This window comes from Artemia sp. Qi Xiang Cuo, chromosome 3 (genome assembly GCF_049724085.1).
Source record: "Artemia sp. Qi Xiang Cuo chromosome 3, ASM4972408v1, whole genome shotgun sequence".
Classification (NCBI taxonomy): Eukaryota; Metazoa; Arthropoda; class Branchiopoda; order Anostraca; family Artemiidae; genus Artemia; species Artemia sp. Qi Xiang Cuo.
Genome location: NC_142796.1, coordinates 40,481,395 through 40,502,990, shown reverse-complemented (window position 1 = coordinate 40,502,990; position 21,596 = coordinate 40,481,395). Strand labels below are relative to the sequence as shown.

General features: G+C 34.2%; 1 protein-coding gene across 1 annotated transcript; it reads left to right on the top strand.

Moving 5' to 3' along the window:
- Nucleotides 1-746: 746 nt before the first annotated feature.
- LOC148954097 (uncharacterized) lies at nt 747-19,194 on the top strand. Its single transcript, XM_089086135.1, has 4 exons — nt 747-862; nt 15,893-16,048; nt 17,631-17,850; nt 19,062-19,194. Exons 1-4 carry the CDS (start codon nt 747-749, stop codon nt 19,182-19,184), a joined length of 615 nt encoding a protein of 204 aa, XP_088942261.1. The 3' UTR covers nt 19,185-19,194.
- The last annotated feature ends 2,402 nt before the right edge of the window (nt 19,195-21,596 follow it).

Here is a 21,596-nt window from a genome sequence, read left to right as displayed (position 1 = left end):
TTGAAACATCGACAATCCCTCAGTGTGGGGTGCATGAACGTATGTTCATTGAAATGCCCTGTGACCCGGCCCTTCATTGCTGGTGAATGTGGAAGATATTGCATAGACATTCTGTGTGCATCCAAATCCCAGCTAAATGGACATTTGGAAGATGAGCCCGTCTCTGCCCTTAGTGGAAAATCCGAATCCCCCATTTTCAACTCTGGTAACGCAGGGGTTGGTCTCTTCCTCAGTACTAAGGCAGCAAAATCTCTAGTTGAGTGGCAGCCCATCTCACCTCGTTAGGCTAAGGCCCGTCTTAAAGGACCCTGTTCAACATCATTGTCATCTCAGTCTATGCACCAACCAGAGCCCCGGACGAAAGTACAGTTGACGAGTTCTGAGATGCCCAGACCCAGTCATTGAGAATAGTCCCAAACCGTGATCTACTCATCCTAGGAGTTGATCTTAGCGCCCATGTTGGAAGCCGCGAGGCAAACCGCGAAAGAGCTGTTTGAAGATTTGGATGGGACAACAGGTGCAAGTGTGGAAGGAGACTCGTAGAATTTGCCCAGCAGCATAATCTTGTATTGACAAATACGTTGTTCCAATACAAACCATCCCAGAGGGTCACCTGACGCTTTCGAGATGGAAGAGTTCAATCGCAGGTGGATTACTTGCTAATATCCTCCCGATGGCGAAGCTATATACAGAACTGTAGAGCCTACCATGGAGACGACACAGGAGAAAAGAACGGCTCCGATTATATGCTGCTAAAAGCTTCCCTGACCATAAAGCTTGCCTCCAGGAAACGAACGCAACCTCCTCCGAGATACAATGTAGCACGTCTTCATGATGAAGCAGTCCCAGAAGAGTTCTGCTTGTAATTATCTATCCGCTTTGACATCTTACCCGTGGACGACGATAACGAACCAACCACCATAAAGATAGAAGACGAGTGGGGGAAGCTCAGAGACACCTTTAAAAAAGACCTTGGAAGGCTAAATTGGAAGCGGGAAAAGTGGATCTCAGAACCCATTTTATAAGAAACCTTTTCTAAATATGCTTCCCAGGTGGTAGATGTAATGGCGGCACACACTTTAAGGCCAGCGCATCTTACGTAATGATTGCGCAACCATCTCTGTCACGTAATACATTTTCGATATTTTCATTTTTTCGCCCGAAACGCTCAAAGCAGTTAAAAAACACGACAAACGAAAAAAAAGGGTGAAAAAGGCTTATCGTAATATATGCAAAAGATTCATATATTATAGAAAGGTGATGGGGTCCAAGAAACTAGTTCCAGAAGAGAGGGGCTTGATATTAGATGCAAATTTATATTCTATTAAGAACTTTTAAGGAAAATACCCCGTTTTCTTTGAGTTAAACTTATGAATATTTCACAATATCTTAACAATATACGGCTGCCCCCCGCCCCCCTAACAATCATTTTGACCGGGCGAGCTGATATTAGTGGAACATTTAAACCATATTAAGAGTTTTTTTTAAGAATTTTAACGAAATACATCGTTTCTTAGACAGGAATGTTAGATTTCCCCCCCCCCCCTCTGCCGAAAAACTCAATTACTACCTCCCGCCTTACCTTTAAGCTCTATAGTGTACTATGTCCAATACAACGCATGCAACAATGCCACGCTATTACTGCTCTGTGGCACTCCTCCGACATCGCCCCCGTCTCCCCCAAGACATCTTTCAGGCATTTCTTGTTAAAAATCATACTTCAACCATTGATTCCTTGTTTTCACAAGCCAAGCCCATCATAATAGCTTCCGAAATACTCCACACCACCATGGCATTACACACCAGCCCCTCCCCTCCTTCATCCATATGGTACCATCCCCCCACCTGCCTAGGACATCTCCTACCTTTTCGCTCCGAAAATAAGCTAGTGAGTCTACATTAAACAAGTTTTTTTTACTTGAACATCAAGAAATCACCCATTTCTTTGCTAGAGAGTGATACTCCAAGCAATTCACCCCACAATGCCACACTAATACTGCTCTCTGGCAACCCTCTAACATCGCCCCATCTCCCTCAAGACACTTTTTCAGTCATGTCTTGTTAAAAATTATGCTTCAATCCTCTGATTCAAATTTTTGCAATCCCTAACCTATCACAATAGCCTCCAAAACATGTCACACCGCTGTGAGATTACACCCCTCCCTCTATCATACACACTGGCACCAGCCCTCATCATCTTTTGAGCATTTTCAACCCTTTCTCACTGAAAAAGCTAGTGAATTTAAATGAAAGTGTTTTTTTACTTGAACACTGAGAAGTCGCCCATTTCTTTGCTAGAGAGTGATACACCAAGCATTTCACCCCATAATGGCATTACCGGACTGCCCCCCCCCCCAGTTATCGCCCTATCCCACCAAGACACTTTTTCAGTCATTTCTTGTTGAAAATTACACTTCAATCCTCTGAATCAAGTTTTTGCAATCCCAAACCTATCATAATAGCCTCCAAAACACTTTACACTACCATATAATTACACACCAGCCCCCTCCTCCTTCATTCACGTGGCACCATCCCACCCCCACCTCCCTAGGGCATTTTCAACCTCTCTGCTCCGAAAATAAGCTAGTGAATCTAAATTATATGGTGTTTTTTGCTTGAACATCGAGAATTCGCCCATTTCTTTGCTAGAAAGCGATACTCCAAGCAATTCGCGCCATAATGCCGCATTATCACTGCTCTGTGACACCCCTCCGACATTGCCTCATCTCCTCCGAGACATCTTTCAGGCATTTCTTAGTTAAAAATTATGCCCTTAAATCCCGTGATTCAAGCTTTACAACCCAAGCCCATGTTTATAACCATGCAACTGAGCCCGTTTAACTGAACCATCGTTCAACAGAACTCACCCGATTTTTGCGTAGCCTCCTTTTGTCTCAGCCCTCACGCAACCCAGTGGGCATTTTTTCAGCAAAAATATTAAAGCGCGCAAAGGGGAAATTTTATTTCGAGAAATTATTGGTCCCACCCACCCCTGGCAGGGTTCCCGGGATTTCAGGTGTTCCAATATTTCTTAAGTATTGGCAAGATTCCTACTCTTTTTTGGTACATTGTTTTTCTGGAAGATACTCCGGATTTCGGTGACCAGGTCTAATGTGGATGACGCCATCGTATGTGACAAGCTAGCCTCCAGGAACCCATGGGGGAATCCCCGAGCACTATGCACACGTGGGAGCAGCGTAGTAACGGTGCTCATCTTACGCAACGACACCTAATTGGAGAGGTTGGAAGATAAGTGGGTCATCTTGCGAGAAGAGTAGGTACCCAAACCGTTAAAAGATATACTTATGGGCCAGAGCGGAATGACACTGGGACACTGTTTTTACACATATCTGAGGGCAATTTTGACTAAGAATATGCTAGCACTCGAGGATTTTGTAAATAATTATTTTACATATATTAGGAGTTGGACTCAGCATATTGGAAGAGCCAGGAATTAGAGTTGATATTGACTATGAATTAAAAATCTATTCAAAAGAACCTTTAAAACAAGACTCTGAAGTTTGAATTTCACGGCCCCCCCCCTCTTGCCCCTCCTAGCAATCATTCTCGGAGGATAAACAGGTATAAGAGTAATTTATTGCTAAATTTCATTAGTGCATGTTACCTGATTTCTACAGTTTGTTCTTGATTTTTGTTTTATGAATTTCTCAGGAGTTCTTTGTTTTGGTTAAGATTTCAGAGGTTGACCATGATTTCTACGCTTTGCCCTTGATTTTTACGGTGGTCTTGATTTTGATTTCTAGGGATACCCCTGATCTCTACGGTTCGCTCTTGATTTTTATGAATTTTTCAGACTTTCATTGTTTTGGTAATGATTGTTTAGAGGTTGACCATGATTTCAACCCTTTGATCATGATTTCGATGGTATGGTCTTGATTTCTATGGTTAGGTCTGGAGTTCAGGAGTTGACACTGTCTGGTAGATAAGCACCTTATGATTTTCTTGGAATACACTGCCTTTCTTGGCTTTAATATTTCATAGAGATAAAGCATAATCGGATGTAAAACAAGACTAAGTCATATATTCTATTTATAACTCGCCTTTCCCTCTTCATGCTTTGTAAGAACGCCAGGGATTATGTTTTTTTTTCCTGGAACACCAGCCTTTCTTAGGTTTAATGTTTCTTCACAATAAGGCCTAATCACGTTTGGTGGGGGTAAAGGAAGACTAAAACTTATATTCCTTAAACGAGCTGTTTTCTGCTAGACCTGGCAGGTTTTCCTAAACACTAACAAATTTTCTCTTCGAAGTAGCAAGTTTTTCGTAACACTAACAAATTTTCTCTTCAAAGTAACAACTTTTTCTTAATACTAACAAACTTTTACTTTAAACTATAAAATTTCTCTTGGAAGTAACAGGTTTCTCATAATAGTAACAAATCTTTTCTATTAGCAGCAAATTTTGTGTCAATGGTAACAAAATTCTCATAGAAATAACAATTTGTTGTTTATGATACCATGTTTTTTCATATGTACCAGATATTTCTCAAGACTAACAAATTTTTCTGTTCGAAATAAGAAGTTTTTCCTTAATACTAACAGACTTTTACTTAATACTATCAAATGACTCCTGGAAATAACACGTTTTTTCTTAATAGTAACAATTTTATGCCAATGCTACCAAGTTTTCTGTTAGAAGTAGCAACTTTTTCTTAACACTAACAAATTTTCTCTTCGAAGTAACAACTTTTTTTCTAATAGCTGCAACTTTTCCGTCAGAGATAACAAATTTATCTTAGAAGTAAGATTTTTCTGTCTATACTAACAAGTTTTTGTTAGAAGTAGCAACTTTTTTTTAACATTAACAGATTTTGTCTTTGAAGTAACAACTTTTTTCCTTAATACTAGCAAAATTTTTCTTACTATCATCAAATTTCTGATGGAGGTAACAGGTTTTTCTTAATAGTAAGAAAGTTTTTTTATATCACCAAGTTTTCTGTCAAAGATAAGATATTTCTCTTGGAAGAAACAATTTTCTGTCTATGCTAACAAGCTTTCTGTTAGAAGAAGTATTTTTTTCTTAACACTAACGAATTTTCTCTTCGAAATAACAACATTTTTTCCTTAATACTAACAAAGTTTTTTTAATAGCAACAATTTTTCCGTCAAACATAACAAATTTCTCTTAGAAGTAACAATTTTCTGTTAATACTACCAAGTTTTCTGTTAGAAGTAGTAACTTTTTCTTAACACTAATAAACTTTTTCTTAACACTAACAAATTTTCTCTTCGAAGTAACAACTTTTATTTATAATAGCAGCAAGTTTTCCATCAAAGATAACGAATTTATCTTAGAAGTAACAATTTTCTGTGTATGCTAACAAGTTTTCTGTTAGAAGTAGCAACTTTTTCTTGACATTAACAAATTTTCTCTTTGAAGTAACAACTTTCTTCCTTAATAATAACAAAATTTTACTTAATACTATCAACACGTTTTCCGTCAAAGATAACACAATTTTTTCTTAGAAGTAACAATTTTCTGACTAAGCTAATAAGTTTTCTGTTAGAAGAAGTAAGTTTTTCTTAAGACTAACGAATTTTCTCTTCGAAGTAACAACTTTTTTCCTTAATAGTAAAAAAGTTTTTTCTAATAGCAACAAGTTTTCTGTCAAAGATAACGAATTACTCTTAGACATAACAATAATCTGTTAATTATACGAAGTTTTCTGTTAAAAATAGCAACTTTTTCTTAACACTAACAAATTTTTTCTTCGAAGTAACAACCTTTTTTTCTAATAGCAGCAAGCTTTCTGTCAAAGATAACCAATTTTTCTTAGAATTAACAATTGTTTTCTTATACCAGCAAATTTTCTGCTACAAGAAGTAAGTTTTTCTTAACACTAACGAATTTTCTTTTCAAACTAACAACTTTTATTTATAATAGCAGCAAGTTTTCCATCAAAGATAACGAATTTATCTTAGAAGTAACAATTTTCTGTTTATGCTAACAAGTTTTCTGTTAGAAGTAGCAAGTTTTTCTTAACATTAACAAATTTTCTCTTTGAAGTAACAACTTTTTTCCTTAATAATAACAAAATTTTACTTAATACTATCAACACGTTTTCCGTCAAAGATAACACAATTTTTTCTTAGAAGTAACAATTTTCTGACTAAGCTAATAAGTTTTCTGTTAGAAGAAGTAAGTTTTTCTTAAGACTAACGAATTTTCTCTTCGAAGTAACAACTTTTTCCTTAATAGTAAAAAAGTTTTTTCTAATAGCAACAAGTTTTCTGTCAAAGATAACGAATTACTCTTAGACATAACAATAATCTGTTAATTATACGAAGTTTTGTGTTAACAATAGCAACTTTTTCTTAACACTAACAAATTTTTTCTTCGAAGTAACAACCTTTTTTTCTAATAGCAGTAAGTTTTCCGTCAAAGATAACAAATTTCTGTTAGAAGTAACAATTTTTTGTCTATGCTAAAGTTTTCTGTTACAAGAAGCAAGTTTTTCTTAACACTAACAAATTTTCTCTTCGAAGTAACGACTTTATTTTGCTTAATACTTACAAAATTTTACTTAATACTATCAAATGTCTCTTGGAAGTAACGGGTTCTTTCATAATAGTAAGAAAGTTTTTCTAATAACTACAAGTTTTGTGTCAAAGATAAGATACTTTTCTTAGAAGTAACAGTTTTTTTTTGTTTATGATAAAAAGTTTTCCACTAGAAGTAGTAATTTTTCCGTGACACTAACAAATTTTCTCTTAGAACTAATAATTTTTTGTTTAATACTAACAAACTTTTACTTAATACTATCAAATGTCTCTTGGAACTAACAGGTTTTTTCTTAATAGTAACAAATTTTTTCCAATAACACTAATATTCCTTCGAAGATAAAATTTTCCTCTTAGAACTGAAAACTACTTTTCTACGATAACAAGTTTTCCGCTAGAAGTAGCAAGTTTTTTCTTAGCACTAACAAATTAGCAACTTTCTCCTTAATACTACCAAAGTTTGACTTAATACTATAGCAAATGTCTTTGGAAGTAACCTGTTTTTTTCTTAATAGTAACAATTTTTTTTCTAATACCAGCAAGTTCTCCGTCAAAGATAAGAAATTTTTCTTAGAAGTAACAACTATCTGTTTACCCTAACATGTTTTATGCTAGAAAACTTCTTTACTATAGTACCGTAACTACGTTTAAGTTAGGTTCATTTTACTTAGGTTAACATGACCGCTCATGTCAAGGGATTTAAAGGCATAATGTTTAACAAGAAATACCTGAAAGATGTCTTGGGCGGATGGGGCGATGTCGGAGGGGTGCCTTAGAGCAATAATAGTGTGGCCTTGTGGGGTGAATTGCTTGACGTCTCTAGCAAAGAAGTGGGTGACTTCTCGATGTTCAAGTAAAAAAAAAACTATTTAATTTAGATTCACAAGCTTATTTTCGGAACGAAAGGGTGAAAATGTCCTAGGGGGGCGGTGGTGTGGTGCCATGTGGATGATGGAGGGGGGCTGGTGTATAATGCCATGGTGGTGTGGAGTGTTTAGGAGGCTATTTTGATAGGTTTGGGATTGCAAAAACTTAAATTAGTGTATTGAAGTATTATTTTTAACAAGAAATGACTGAAAGTGTCTTGGTGGGATGGGGTGATGACTGAGGGGGCAGTCAATTAATTTCATTGTAGGGTGTATTGCTTGGATTATCACTCTCTGTCAAAGAAACGGGTGACTTCAATCAATGGAATCAATTGTTGAATTATAACTTTTAACAAGAAATGCCTTAAAGATGTCTTGTGGGAGACGGTGCGATGTCGGAGGGGTGCCACAGAGCAGTAATAGTGTGGCACTGTTGCAGGCGTTGACTTGGAATAGCACAATCTAGAGCTTAAAGATAAGGCGGGCGGCATTAATTGAATTTTTCGGTTGAGGGGGCCTGAAATCTAACATTCCTGTCTAAGAAGCGATGCATCTCGTAAAAAGTCTTTCAAAAATACCCCTTAATATGGTTTAAATGTTCCACTAATATCAGCTCGCCCTCCCAAAATGATTGTTAGGGGGGCGGTGGGCAGCAGTATATTGTCAGGATACTGTGAAATATTCATAAGTTTAATTCAAAGAAAATGCGGTATTTTCCTTATAAGTTCTTAATAGGACATTAATTTGCATCTAATATCAATCCCCCTCCCCTTGAACTAGTTGCTTGGACCCCATCACCTTTCTATAATATATGAATCTTTTGTATGTATTACGATAAGCCTTTTTCACCCTTAATGTTTTGTTTGTCGTGTTGTTTTAACGGCTTTGAGCGTTTTGGACGAAAAATGAAAATGTCGAAGAGGTATTATGTGGCAGTGATAGTTGTGCAATCATTACGTAAGATGTGCTGGCCTTACCTAAATTGTGTGCCGCCATTACGTAAGGTAAGAGCTGTCGTTATGTTACATGCGGGGATTCCCCCATGGGCTCCTGTCGCAAGGTTACATAAAATTGTGTCAAGTATATCACACCTAACCGTTTGAAACGGGGTGTGTTATGACGCCACTGGAGTCAAGAGTGATGTGTCATGGGAGTCTTGCCAAATGTGTTCCCTTTAATAGAACTGGTGACTGCGTTGCATAGGTGTGACGGCTTTAGGGGTTGGTAGCTCCACTTATCTAATGTGCTAAAAAATGGCAGTTGCTAAGGGTAAATATTGGACATGTTCTATAATGGTCGTCTAAGGTTTTTAATATAAAATCATCGTGGGGGAGTCTACCACCTGCGAAGCATGTTTAGCCAAGGTTTCTCATAAAATGGGCGTCTGAGGTTTTTATTAGAAAAAATATCATGGGGAAATAGAAACAGGGGTGGCATTGGCGGCATTGGCTAGTAACTCTATATATTATCCCAACCAAAAAACATAGCAAACAAACATAGCCAACAATCAACAACCAACAAACATAACTAACAATCATAACCAACAACCAACAAGCATAACCAACAGTCATAACACACAACCATAGCCAACAAACATAACCAAGAACCAGCAAACATAACCAACAAGCAACAAACATAACCAACAATTATAACCGACAAACATAACCAAGAACCAACAATCATAACCATCAACCAGCTTGTCTATTATCCCGACCATACTCCATTTAATTACATGCATACACATGGGAAGCCTACCAGGGTTGGGAATCTTGCCAGCTGGAAACAGGGCTCCCGTAGGCATCTTGCCAGGGATGCCATTGGAATTTTGCCAGGGGTGGGAATCTTGCCAGGGCTGTCACAGGAATCCGTGGAGGGCTGTCACAGAATCAATAGATACGATACTACTGTTATTATCTTCTATTTTTTGTTTTTCTTTTTTTTCAATTTTTTTCGTTTTGATAACGATAAAATGCTATTTTCTCACCCTTTCTAATATGTATCTTATCTTTTATTATGACCCACCATGGCTTCAGCATTATAATATTGTCATTACTTAAATTAGATTTAAAGTTATATGGGAAAATATTTGATTAATTTGAGTTTAAATTTAAATCCCATTAATAATTAATGTACTTGGATAACGTGGTTGATTTGATATTTATCTTCCGGTTTTAGAAATACCTGGATAAATTATACATAACAATTTTGGTTTTAAACTTTCATATATTTTTTTTTTCAACATAAAGCATTTCACATATTCTTTCAATAATTTAAAGCCATTTAGGCTACATGTGACACTTTCTTTGATATTTCCTAAGCCAAATTTAAGTTCTGAGTTTATTTCTCTTGATGATTAATTGACATAAGAGTTATTTAATGCTGCATATAGATCCCAAAATAATAGTTGACCAGTTATGGTTTAGTTTTCGATGGTGTGAGCTGTTGTTATCAGTGTACAACTTAACTGGCTTTGAATTCTGCTACCTAGCAGGCGCTTCCAAAATGCGTAAAAAAAACTGATTGAAAAATGGCTCCAAAAAGATGTAACAAAAAATTTGGTTTCCAAAAAAAAAACTAAGCCTGTAGCTAAAATAATTTTTTTTAAAGTAGAATATAAACCAAGCAAAAATTGTTCCATATATAGTAAAAAAAGCACTCAATTTTGTATATACAACTTTATTTTTTTTGTTAAGCGAGAGGCTTATTACTTGTAATTACTTTTCTCTCTTTTTACTTTAAACACAATACTTACTTTAAACCCAACATGTTTATTTAATATACTTATATTGGTAATTCATACTACATAAGTTATATTTTTACACAACTTAATTGTTTAAAACCAAACAATAATTATGTAACCTTACAATTTAATATTTACTTCAATTTTTATTCTCTGTGCCAATTTTAAATGAATCCAATTAGACATATAATCCGATATATTACTAAGCGGAACTACCGCACAGAAATACATTGTCTGCTGTTTCTCTTATACGCTAAAAATAAGGCTTTTTTCGAAGAGCGATTTAATTACAGCTCTTAGGGGCTACTCACTTTTTTTTGGTAACGTGATTTTACAAAGGTAAATATTGTATCTGCTATTTATATATGAAGTAAAAATCTTCCCTAACAAATAGAATTATGCACTATAACAGAGAACTGTGACTAGCCGTTATTTAAGGGCCTAGCAACAGTTCTTACAACACGACTTTGCTATTAAAATTTAATGTATGCAATTTTTACAATAAAAATACCATTATTATTAAATTTTCAAGGAGGCAAACTTGTGCCTCTATAAAGAGGCGACCCACCACAATGTTAAGCGATTTTCGGTCCTAGTGGTTGCAGAGAGACAGCGGTAATTACATTTTGTAGCCCAAGCTCAAACTAAGAAACGTGCAAAATTTCACCCCCCTCCGACTTTATCTTCATGGGTAAAAGTGGGCCGGAAGTTTCGACCCTCCAACCACAGCCCCCCTTTAACGTTGTCTGATTGGGTTGAAACTTAGAGGTTAAGCTTTCCTAGGGCCCGGGAGCTTATCCTCGAAATTTCAGCTTAATCCGATCACTCCTTCCCTGTTTTCCGAAAACCAAATATAGCCACTTAAAGTTAAATTTTTTTTTGTTATCCACGCCTAGAGGCCACAGTTGGCAACTGATCCGGGTGAATGAGGACTCATTCGAAGCAAAATTCAACCTGTTAGGGCCTTTTGATATTTTCAGACCGAAAAAATTATCCCCCGAATTTACATTTACGAAAAACCTCGTTTTCCTATAGGAGCCAATATTCATATTTCCCATTACATTCCTACTTAAACGCTGTCTGATCGGGCTGAAATTTATAGATCAAGGTCTCTTTGAGCCTGGAAACTTATCCTCGAAATTTCAGCTCAATTTGGTCACTTCTTTCCTGCTTTACAAAAACCAAATATCAAGTTTTGTGGGGATTTGCTTGCGTCAAAAATAGATACCACTTACTAAAAAACAATTACAATTGTGTCTCTTTAGTACAGCCGTCGATACTCCTGACTGTCAGGCGGAAGACCCGGGTTCGATTCCCCGTCAGAGGAAATTTTTTATATACTGAATTTAAAGTTTAAAAAAGAAACTCAGTTTCTTTTTTAAATTATTTGAAAAAAATTCCGTTTTCTAAAGAGTTAAAGAGGCTGAGTTACAAGGTCGACCCTTAAAACGTACAGGGATTAGGAGGCACAGTTGGGGGCTGTTAAAGAGGCTGAGTCACAAGTTCGAAACTTAAAACGTACAGGGATTAAGAGGTGCAGTTGGGGGGCTGCCGCCCCCAAACCCCCGCTTCTGCATATGAAAGGGGCTGTGCCCTCCTCAACGCCTCGCACTTTACGCTAAAGTTTGACTTTCTCACAACTCTTTTTTTTTAAACAATAAAAACTTTAGCGTAAAGAGCGAGGCGTTGAGTTTTATTCTGTTGTCTGTCGTCGGTCATATCTTCCATATTTAAAAACCAGACACAACCCAGAAAGAGTAGTTAGCCAAAAAACGGTCCAAACACACAACAGAGTACAAACAGTGGCGCCTCAACGTGGCGGGGAAGTGGCAACGGGTTGCAATTACGCTAAATATAATCGTAAATGCAAGCCGACTAACATCACTGTTTCCACATTCCTTTCCTAGTTTTACAGATTGGTAAGACACACCCCGACAAGGGACATCTTGCGTGTTGCACTTGAAACTGATTGTGCACCACATTTTGGAAGTCTTCTCTTCATGCATAAATTATTTGAAAATAAATAAGTTTTCTAGAGAGTTAAAGAGGCTGAGTTACAAGGTCGACCCTTAAAACGTACAGGGATTAGGAGGCACAGTTGGGGGGCTGTTAAAGAGGCTGAGTCACAAGTTCGAACCTTAAAACGTACAGGGATTAGGAGGCACCCTGTACGACGTGATTTGAGTATTCAGGAATTAAAAGCCTTAACATAAGAATGTTCAAGAGCAGGGGGTTTGGGGGGCGACAGCCCCCATCTTTAACTCCTGACACGATCAGCTAACAGTTAGTCAAGCAATAATAAGTAATAAACTGTACAAAAACGTGCAGAAATTATTTGAAAAAAACTACGTTTTCTAAAGAGTTAAAGAGGCTGAGTTACAAGGTCGAACCTTAAAACGTACAGGGATTAGGAGGCACAGTTGGGGGGCTGCCGCCCCCAAACCCCCGCTTTCGCAGCCTTTAAATAAAAAAAAAAGTTTAAACTGAAAGTAAGGAGCGACATTAAATCTTAAAACGAACAGAAATTATTCCGTATATGAAAGAGGCTGTGCCCTCCTCAACGCCTCGCTCTTTACGCTAAAGTTTTTATTGTTTAAAAAAAAGAGTTGTGAGAAAGTCAAACTTTAGCGTAAAGAGCGAGGCGTTGAGGAGGGCACAGCCTCTTTCATATACGGAATAATTTCTGTTCGTTTTAAGATTTAATGTCGCTCCTTACTTTCAGTTTAAAATTTTTTTTATTTAAAGGCTGCGAAAGCGAGGGGTTTGGGGCGGCAGCCCCAACTGTGCCTCTAATCCTGTACGTTTTAAGGTTCGACCTTGTAACTCAGCCTCTTTAACTCTTTAGAAAACGTAGTTTTTCAAATAATATTATGATACACTTATATGCAAATATAGGCGTGTGTGTGTTTTTTGACTAAAGAAAATATCTACATATATTGGTCTGTCTTTGTGATTATTTTAACTTTTGAGTAAATACACAATTACGGAAATGTTACGAGCGGGTATATAGATGGTTTTTATTGTAAATTATTATTCTATCAGGTTGTATGTTGTAGTAGTCATCATTTTGGCCATAACGTTTTTCACAAATTATCTCTACTTATATTTAACTTTAGCTGGTTATATACGTATAGTCCTGGGTGTCAGTGTTGGTAGTCAAGGGGTTGCGCGGGGCTATGCTCGAGTCTTTGACCTTAGCAATATTTGACTAATTCTCTCTTTACTACTTACTTTCTTTATTTTAGATGTTTATACCCTATTTCTGTACATAATTTCATGGCACTTTGGCGGTTCAAATTAATAATGCTTAGAATAAACTGGTCTTGAAATAAATACTTATAGATAATCTAAATATCAACTAGAACAGTTTTTGTGTCTTTATTTCGTACCGGATTATTATTAAATCTTGATAATTTTCAAACATGAAAACGCTGGCCCATTGATTCTTTGTAAAAGGCTTTCATCTTGATTATTAATCCATATTAGTATACTTAAATATTTTTTAAAGTATGTTGATGGATAGTGCTTCCTTTATTGTATAGGTGTCCGTGTCGCGAGTTTATTCATATATATTGTTGCTATATTTCTGAAGAAAAAGAATACTGACTAGTCCGTCAACATATTCAACCAATTTAAGTCGTATTAACAGTCGTGATGATTAATTAAAAGCAAAAGATTAAACTTAAGGAGAGATGTCGTCTAGTTTATAAGAAATTCATCATGAGTTACAAGGATAGTAATTTTTTTTAAATCCTAGTTTTATTCAAATGTTTTAGTCGTTATATAAACTAGCTGTAAATGATAGTGTATACTATATTAACAAAAAAGAACAAACATTAAATAGGGACTACTATGTTCGTTATAACTTGTAAATAAATCTATATACCATGATATATTTATTATAATTCAAATTGGACGAGATATCATGTAATTAAAGTATCACAAATCTATTTCTTATTTTATGCTTTCTTCAAACACCATGTTCGCGTTTCTGTTAAAATTCAGCACAAATATTGTAACTGTATCGCGTTTTCAATATATGGTTTTTTTATGAACTAATATTATGTTGCCCAGATTGCGTTAAAATATTTGATTATCGTAGTCGTGTCTACATTTGAACGTGGTGATCCTCCAGATAAGGGAGAAAATTTTTTACAAATCTCTGAAGAAGAGGTTCGTTGAGCAAGGAAATTCTCCAAGCATAGCATCGTGAGTAATTTTCTAGTTTATAGTTTTCTTCAGATTTTTATCTATACGTTGGGTTTTAGTTGGGATTTGTTTGTCTAAAGATAGTAAACAAAGATTTAGAATCCTTATTACTTCAGAAATTATAATATTTTCTTGAAATGACATGTTTTAACCTTTCCTACCATTTATCTTTACAAACAAGGTTTTTCAATACCACGTTCTAAAGCTATACGGAGTGACCGGCTGATATGTATAGAACATGGGATTTTTATGAAAGATGTCAGATTGAAATATATAGTAAGTGTACGAGAAAAGTCTAGGGCCAAACAAAAACACGTTCGTTCCGAATGTTTTTTTAAACGAATTTCCTTACATACGTAAAAAATATCCTCGGTAGGTGGTAGTTTTTATATAATTATTATTTAATAGAGTGTTCGGTCGACAGTTCGTTTTTGTCTGTGGTGGCCCATTTTTAGATGGTATTAATACGTTCATGATGATGAGTGTAAGTAATTTGATTCAATTTTATATAACTGATAACTTATCTTAATAATTTTAGTTGTTTCTATCTCTTTTTCTGATTTCTTTTAGAAAGGTGGGTTGTCTAGTATATAAATTCTTATATTATAAAACATTAAGCTTTTTTTAAGTCTTTGAAAAGCAGATTCAGAAGTAGAGTCATTGTAAAATTTATTATCAGTGCTGTTTTCTTACATATGTATCAAGCTCGTGGAGGGATTACCTAGCACAGTGATACCAAATTAAACAGCCTATTCAAAGCCTTAACTTAGATACTTTTTTTGAATATATAAAAGATAAGCTATATAACTATATTAATATTTAATATATAAATAATAGTAAGTGATATGACTCCATTATTACAAATCACGCGGACCTGGCGACTGTGCTTGAATTTGTGTGGTGATCTGTGACTGTGATCTCGGGCGGAAAACATGTTCCCTTTTTTTCTGGCTAAAATCATTTTCCCTTGAAAGTACTAATTTTAAATTTGTGATTCAGAGATAGTTAATAAATTTTTCCTAACAATACAAATTTCGATACAAGTCATAAAGTTTTTAATTGAGCAAAGTAATAAGTTATTTAATATCGGTTACCTGTATGATGTCTTTTAATTAGTACAATATATCTGGTAAAATAAAATTTTAACTAAAATAACCGTTATATGTTGTATTCCTATTATTAGGCATCTTTCTTATAATCAGTTCGACTAGATATGTAAATTTATGCAAGAACATGTAAATTTTCCAAAGCAATCATATAAAAAAAAATAACAAATTAAAATTATAAATTCATAAAGTGATTATAACAATTTTGCAGATTTTTATAAGCTGTTAAGTCTATAGATTTTTATCTGTCGTACAATCCATGGAGTAAAAGTATAGTTCATTTTCTTTTCGTCTTTCTTTAGTTCAGAAAAAAAATGTTTCGTTTCTACAAGACTATTTTTTGTCTCCTAGAATACTAAATTAATGTGCTTCTTTTTTCATCCTTTTTGTAATACTTTTAACTTAAAGTTAAGGTAATAATAATTTAATGTTTATTATTTCATAATTTAGATATCTTAGTATGTATACGAAAGATTTATTAAACGCCCTTCAACAATCTCAGGAAGAAGAAAGAAATAATAGAGGTCCTGTAGTTAAGCTCCCAAGTCAGAGATTCGCGGATCCTGCGCAGATAGTCACATCACGTGAGTGGCTAATTAACGTACGGTTAGTACCTCCCTGTCTTTTTTTTTTTTATATATATTCTTGGGGGGTTTGTCGTTGCAGACATTTGGTGATTAAATTCTTTGTTATTATAACTTTATACGCGTAATTTTTGTTATTTAAAAATATTAGAATCCCACAGTGTATGATAAATACTATAGTTAAAAAATTTATATTTAAATTTACTTATGCTAAATTTTCTATACTATATTTAAGGCATGTACTGTTTAATGTTGTGCACAACTGTTTCTTCCAATCGAAGTAATTAAAAATTCTGAGTATAGCTGGACTTAATTTTTTTTAAAGCAAGTTTAGAACTTTGCTATTAAATGTGCCTAATTTTATTTATGAATTTTGCAAGAGATCGACTTTCCGTCTTGATCGGGATTGTAAGTCTTGCTCTACTCGCCCTGCTCTACTTACAAACTGTTGTACATTCTGGACCTTTAACTGAGGATTGCTCGAACACTAAGAAAAATAAAATAGTGTCGGATTAGGAGCGCATAAGCTGTCCTTTTACATTTATTCTCAATTTAAGACCACCCATAAGACGGCAAGAAACGATCATCCCTGCTTTAGAATATTTTATGACTGTTCGACTAATATATAAATAGCTAATGACCCCTGTAGTGCTAGTTGCCTTATTTACTTTATTACCCCAAAATGATGGATGCTTATTCCATTAATTAGTCAATTAAAAAAAAAAAGCCAAAAAACCAACTAAACTGAAAACTCATTTATTGCAACAGCTTTCTGACAGGACCTATTTCTGACTCTCATCTAATCAGATTGTAAAGGATATTTTAATTCCTTTGTCTTTTTTAACAAGACGAACAATGGACGAATTCACCGGGAACAGGCACATACACAGGTCCCGTTTTCTGGGGGGGGGGGGGTGCATATATCTATAAAAGTGCCAAAACCGAGAAAAACCTGGACAGGCATGCATACATTATAATAAAAAATAGATGAAAATCAACGAGCCAGAAGGTTCTAACGAGATACTGGTGTCTATCATTTCAATTTCATAGTTCCTTTAAGATTGTGATAATTTAGGATAAAGGTTTTCGTGTAGAATGAGATCTGTATTGCTGGAAATCAGAACAAGGTTGTCAAGCCCTTTAGGTGATAATAGCTGGGGTAGTCATATCATTATTAAACCATACAAAGGGTAGAGCTTAAAAGACCTTTTGTGGTGTCTCTAAGATTTTTTTTTCCATGTTGTTTATGTCCTTTTTATTACAGTTTTTTACTGTAAGATTGATTGTGAGATCAGGGTAATAGGTGGCATTAGAGGGAAAATGTAAGAAAAAAAATCCTAGCAATAAATTAAATGTTGAATGAAAAGTCGATTCATTATGAAGAAAAAAGAAAGAAGAATAGGAATATTTATTTAAGTTAATCTTTAAATTGTTTTTTCTTACAAATTGCTGTGGTATTTTTATTAACTTTTTTTTGATTATTTAATATATTTTGTATTTTATATTTTCTTTTTTACTAAACTTTTTTAATTTTTTGATATATGCATTGTTTTTTTTTCCATGTGACTGTAGTCTTCGAATAAAGTATCGTGTTATTTTTATAGTAGTCAATTTTCTTTTTTCTTTCTTTCTAATTCTTTTTTTTTTATATTAATTTTCTTCGAACTGGGATCGACGGTATACAAGGATTATTGCGCCTTTGGAAAAGCTTTAGATGCACTATTGGGTTCTTTGGGTGCTGAATGTATTCATAGCTGGGAATGTGGAGACAAAATGAGTGGACAAGAAAAGGTATTTAAAAAGTGGGCAAATGACACCTTTCAGGCCCCTTACGGATATTTACGATGTCCATATGACCATTTAGTTGGTAGTTTTTTTTTTTAATTTAATCATGTAGCTTAGGAAATGCTTGTGTTTTTAATCAGAAGTTTTGAAAACAATAGAGAACATCAAAATTCAATAGATTCTTTTACTGAATAGCTTCTGTTGAAATTTTGTTTCCTTGCTTTTTATCATTGAGTGAATGAAAGGCACAAAGAAATGAATTTCATCTGTAAAATCAATTGGTCAAATTTGCTTAGTTATCAATTATGATTTTTTTGGGATTGCTGAAAGTTGTAAGTTCTTTGAATTTGTTTCTAGTATTTTTCATCTGTCCTCGCCGATATTGTCTCCAGGATTGTACTGGCTCGCAGTTAAGGACGTTTTGACAAATAATAACTTTGGGGCAGTGCAAGGTGTAGCCGGGAAGTTTGCGGTGACGTCTTTTGATTATATAGGATAGCTCTTCAGTCTGGCCACAGCGGCTTCTTACTTCGCCATTGGAAATTTTAGAACATATGCCGATTCAGTCTGTATCAGCAGAGATGATATATTTTATGGGTTCTCTTAATTATCCTCTTTTTTGTCTCTTGAAACGTGTGTGCAACAAACAGCTTTTTATAAATTCGATTAAATGAATAAACTATGTCTTTAAAACTTTTTAATATATAATAAAATATAATTGAAAAATATACCAAAACTTTAAAAAATATAAAAAACAATACAATATTGTGTTGGCTGATATATATATATTTGTACAATTGCTGTAAGTTGCATAAGTAAAGTGAGTATAAATTTTACATTTTTACCAGAGTAGAATCAGAAATTTATTTAGGCTTATCAAGAGAAAAAACCTTAATTTCTTTTAACTTTTAATTCGACGGCTTAAACTCTTTCTTTCTTCCTCTTTTTTTGCGTGCGCCATGTCCTTCTCACCATTCTTTTGTATTGGGTTTCTCTTAACTTTATGTCTAATAAAAATTCGCTCTTTAACACTGTTTTTGTTCAAATGTGTGTTTCAAGTGTTTTATTCTATTCACTATAAAGGATTTTATTTATGCCCACAAGCTTAATACAGTTTGTGTGTAGGGTTTCTTTAAAACTGTCTAACTCCTTTGTCATTAGTCAAGAAGTGCCTAACTATAAAGAATAAAGTAGGCAGAAAGGAAAAGTAGATATCTGCCCCTGTTTAGACCACGCATTGTCATTTTTAGGCTGCTTGTGAAGCATTCCACAAAAAGTTAACGACAAAAGTTGTGACTACTATTGGCACAGAATCTGCTCAAGAGCCTGTTCAATCAAATATGAAATTGGTTTCTGCTGATGCTTCTGAATGACCTCGCTTAACAGACTGTAAGTTTCATATTTTCATTTTGTTTCAATAAGTCAACTTTTGTGTACCAACTTTCTAAACTATTTTAAGGTATAGGAAGGGGATCTATCATATGAAGATTAATGACGACGAAATTATAAAATATAAATCAGAGCTAGTAGATACTAATGATATGGAAAAAATATATTTAGAAATGTGTGCATTTAACTGTTTAACTACTTTCTTATTATTTCTGTTTATTAACTTATCCTTTTTTTCTCATAAATTTAAGAAAGTTGAACGTTAGGCGCATATTAGGGCCTTACACAAATAATTTGTAAATATAAACAAATAATAATATTGGAATATAATTTTAGGAAAGACCTTTGATAGCAGTTGTCGAAAAGTTGTTGATCCTAAGGGAATTTGTTAATTTAACAACGATTATGGTTTTCTAATCGATTTTATGATAAATAATGATAATACTATATAGGTGTTGTATACTTACATAGTACTCTAATTATAAAATTTAATTTATTTTTTATAATCTTTAATATTCTTTAATAATGCATTGATACACTGCATATGGACACCAGTATTAGTGGCAATGGGGAAATTGTTTCCTGGATGACAAAAGAGTATATATTTCTGGATCTACATTTTTTTTACTCAACGTAGACTTATAAAGTGTCTTCTACAAGGGCAAAGTAGTAATCGTTTGTATATAAAAACAGCAAAAAATTGTTTGATAACAGAAAAAATCTATCGTGTGAAAATGTAGATTAATTTCAAATTTTAAAACTAGCACTTTACGTCGACATTTATTAATCTTTACATATAGTTAAAAAATAGAACAACATAATAGACATTTACACGCATTAGAGATAATTAGTGTATATGAATGAAATCTAGCTGACTCGTATCAACTCACCTGGCAACAGGTGCTTCAAGTGTAAGTCATAAATCGTTAAACGAATTAACTTTAGACTCTATACTGCACATTTTTTTTTGAGGTGACCGTGATAGAAAGCCAATTCTAATGGAATATTAATTCATTTTGTCTAATGGTTTTAGTATGTTGTTTCAACCATACAGATAGGTTTAGATCTGACGTTAGGTTGTTTATTGTCTAGAGAAGCCTCTATGTTTTTATGTCTTTTGCGTAGGCCGTTCAGAAATTTTAACTAAAAATGACTATAGGTAGCCAAATCTAATTTAAAGAACCACTTGTTCAAAGACTTCAGGTTATAGTTAGTTAATTGAATGAAGATGAAGTAAAGACAGTGCCTTTACTTTCTAGGTCGGTCAGTCCATCGTAAACGGTACAGCAAAAGGAACGAATCGCATAGTGTAAAGATTGTTGCGTGAGATGTCCAATAGTTTTTGTAGTTATATTACAATTTAAACCTAATGATTTACTGTCTAAGATTGTTAAAATTTTTCATGTATACCGAAACAATTATCAACAAAGGCTTTCATGATCTCATGCTGCAAGTTGACGAATATCGAGCATAAATAGTTTTAATAAGAAAGTTAATGTCTTGATTCTTTGGAAGGATATACATTAATATACCCTGCATAAAAAATTCTGTTGAGTGAAAGGTCTCCAGGGGTCTTATGGGAGGAGCTCGTGGGCTGCATCTGCCCATGAATCGTTGTTTGGAGCCCCCCTGTGATAGAGCATGTGCCAAAGGCTTTGGGATATACTAAATCCGATTATATACTTTTAATAAATACTTATTTCGTTTTGCGGCTTTTTTCCAAAATTAATAAAACTAATTAATTTTTTTATCTGCATTATTATATTTGATCCCGAAAAAATTTTTTTTTTTTTTTTTTTTTTTTTTTTTTTTTTATTGCATTTCTACAAATTAGTTATTTTGGTTAAGAAAATACATTTGACTTGTTTCTGTTGTTTGCCCCAAAAAAATTGTACAAGTCAGGCAGTGATTTCCTTTTAAAATGGTAATGATTATAACATGTGCGCTAGATAGTGACATTTCCGCTAAAAAAAAAAAAAAAAAAAAAACTTCCAATAGTATTATATTATATGCTCGGAAATAGCAGTCAATTCGATTTTTTGTTGTGGTAAATGCAAGGAGGAAGGGGTTTCTAGGACTATTTCTGCTTCCGTTGTTCACTTTAGAATTTTGCAATATGCTCATCTTCTCTTAGAGTTTATCAATAATTCTTTGGTCCTAAAATTTGGTATTCACATACTCTGTTCATTTGCATAAAAGGAGAAGGCCTCGGGGATCCTTAAATTGTTTTTGGGTAAGTATCCTCTGCAATAAAAGTTCCAACTAAGTATATCAGTTTTATCATAATATATATAAAATGTTTCGGCTTTCAAATAAATTTTGCTGCTTAATATTTCAATTCTAGATAAGTCCTTTATCTAAAATTTGATCGTATCATGGAAAGTCTTTAGAAAAAC

Coding starts and splice junctions, on each gene's coding strand:
- LOC148954097 (XM_089086135.1), top strand. CDS start 747: ATGCTGCTAAAAGCTTCCCTGACCATAAAGCTTGCCTCCAGGAAACGA. Junction 863..15,892: donor GTCCCAGAAGAGTTCTGCTT/GTAATTATCTAT, acceptor TTCATAATTTAG/ATATCTTAGTATGTATACGA. Junction 17,851..19,061: donor GGGCAAATGACACCTTTCAG/GCCCCTTACGGA, acceptor TGTCATTTTTAG/GCTGCTTGTGAAGCATTCCA.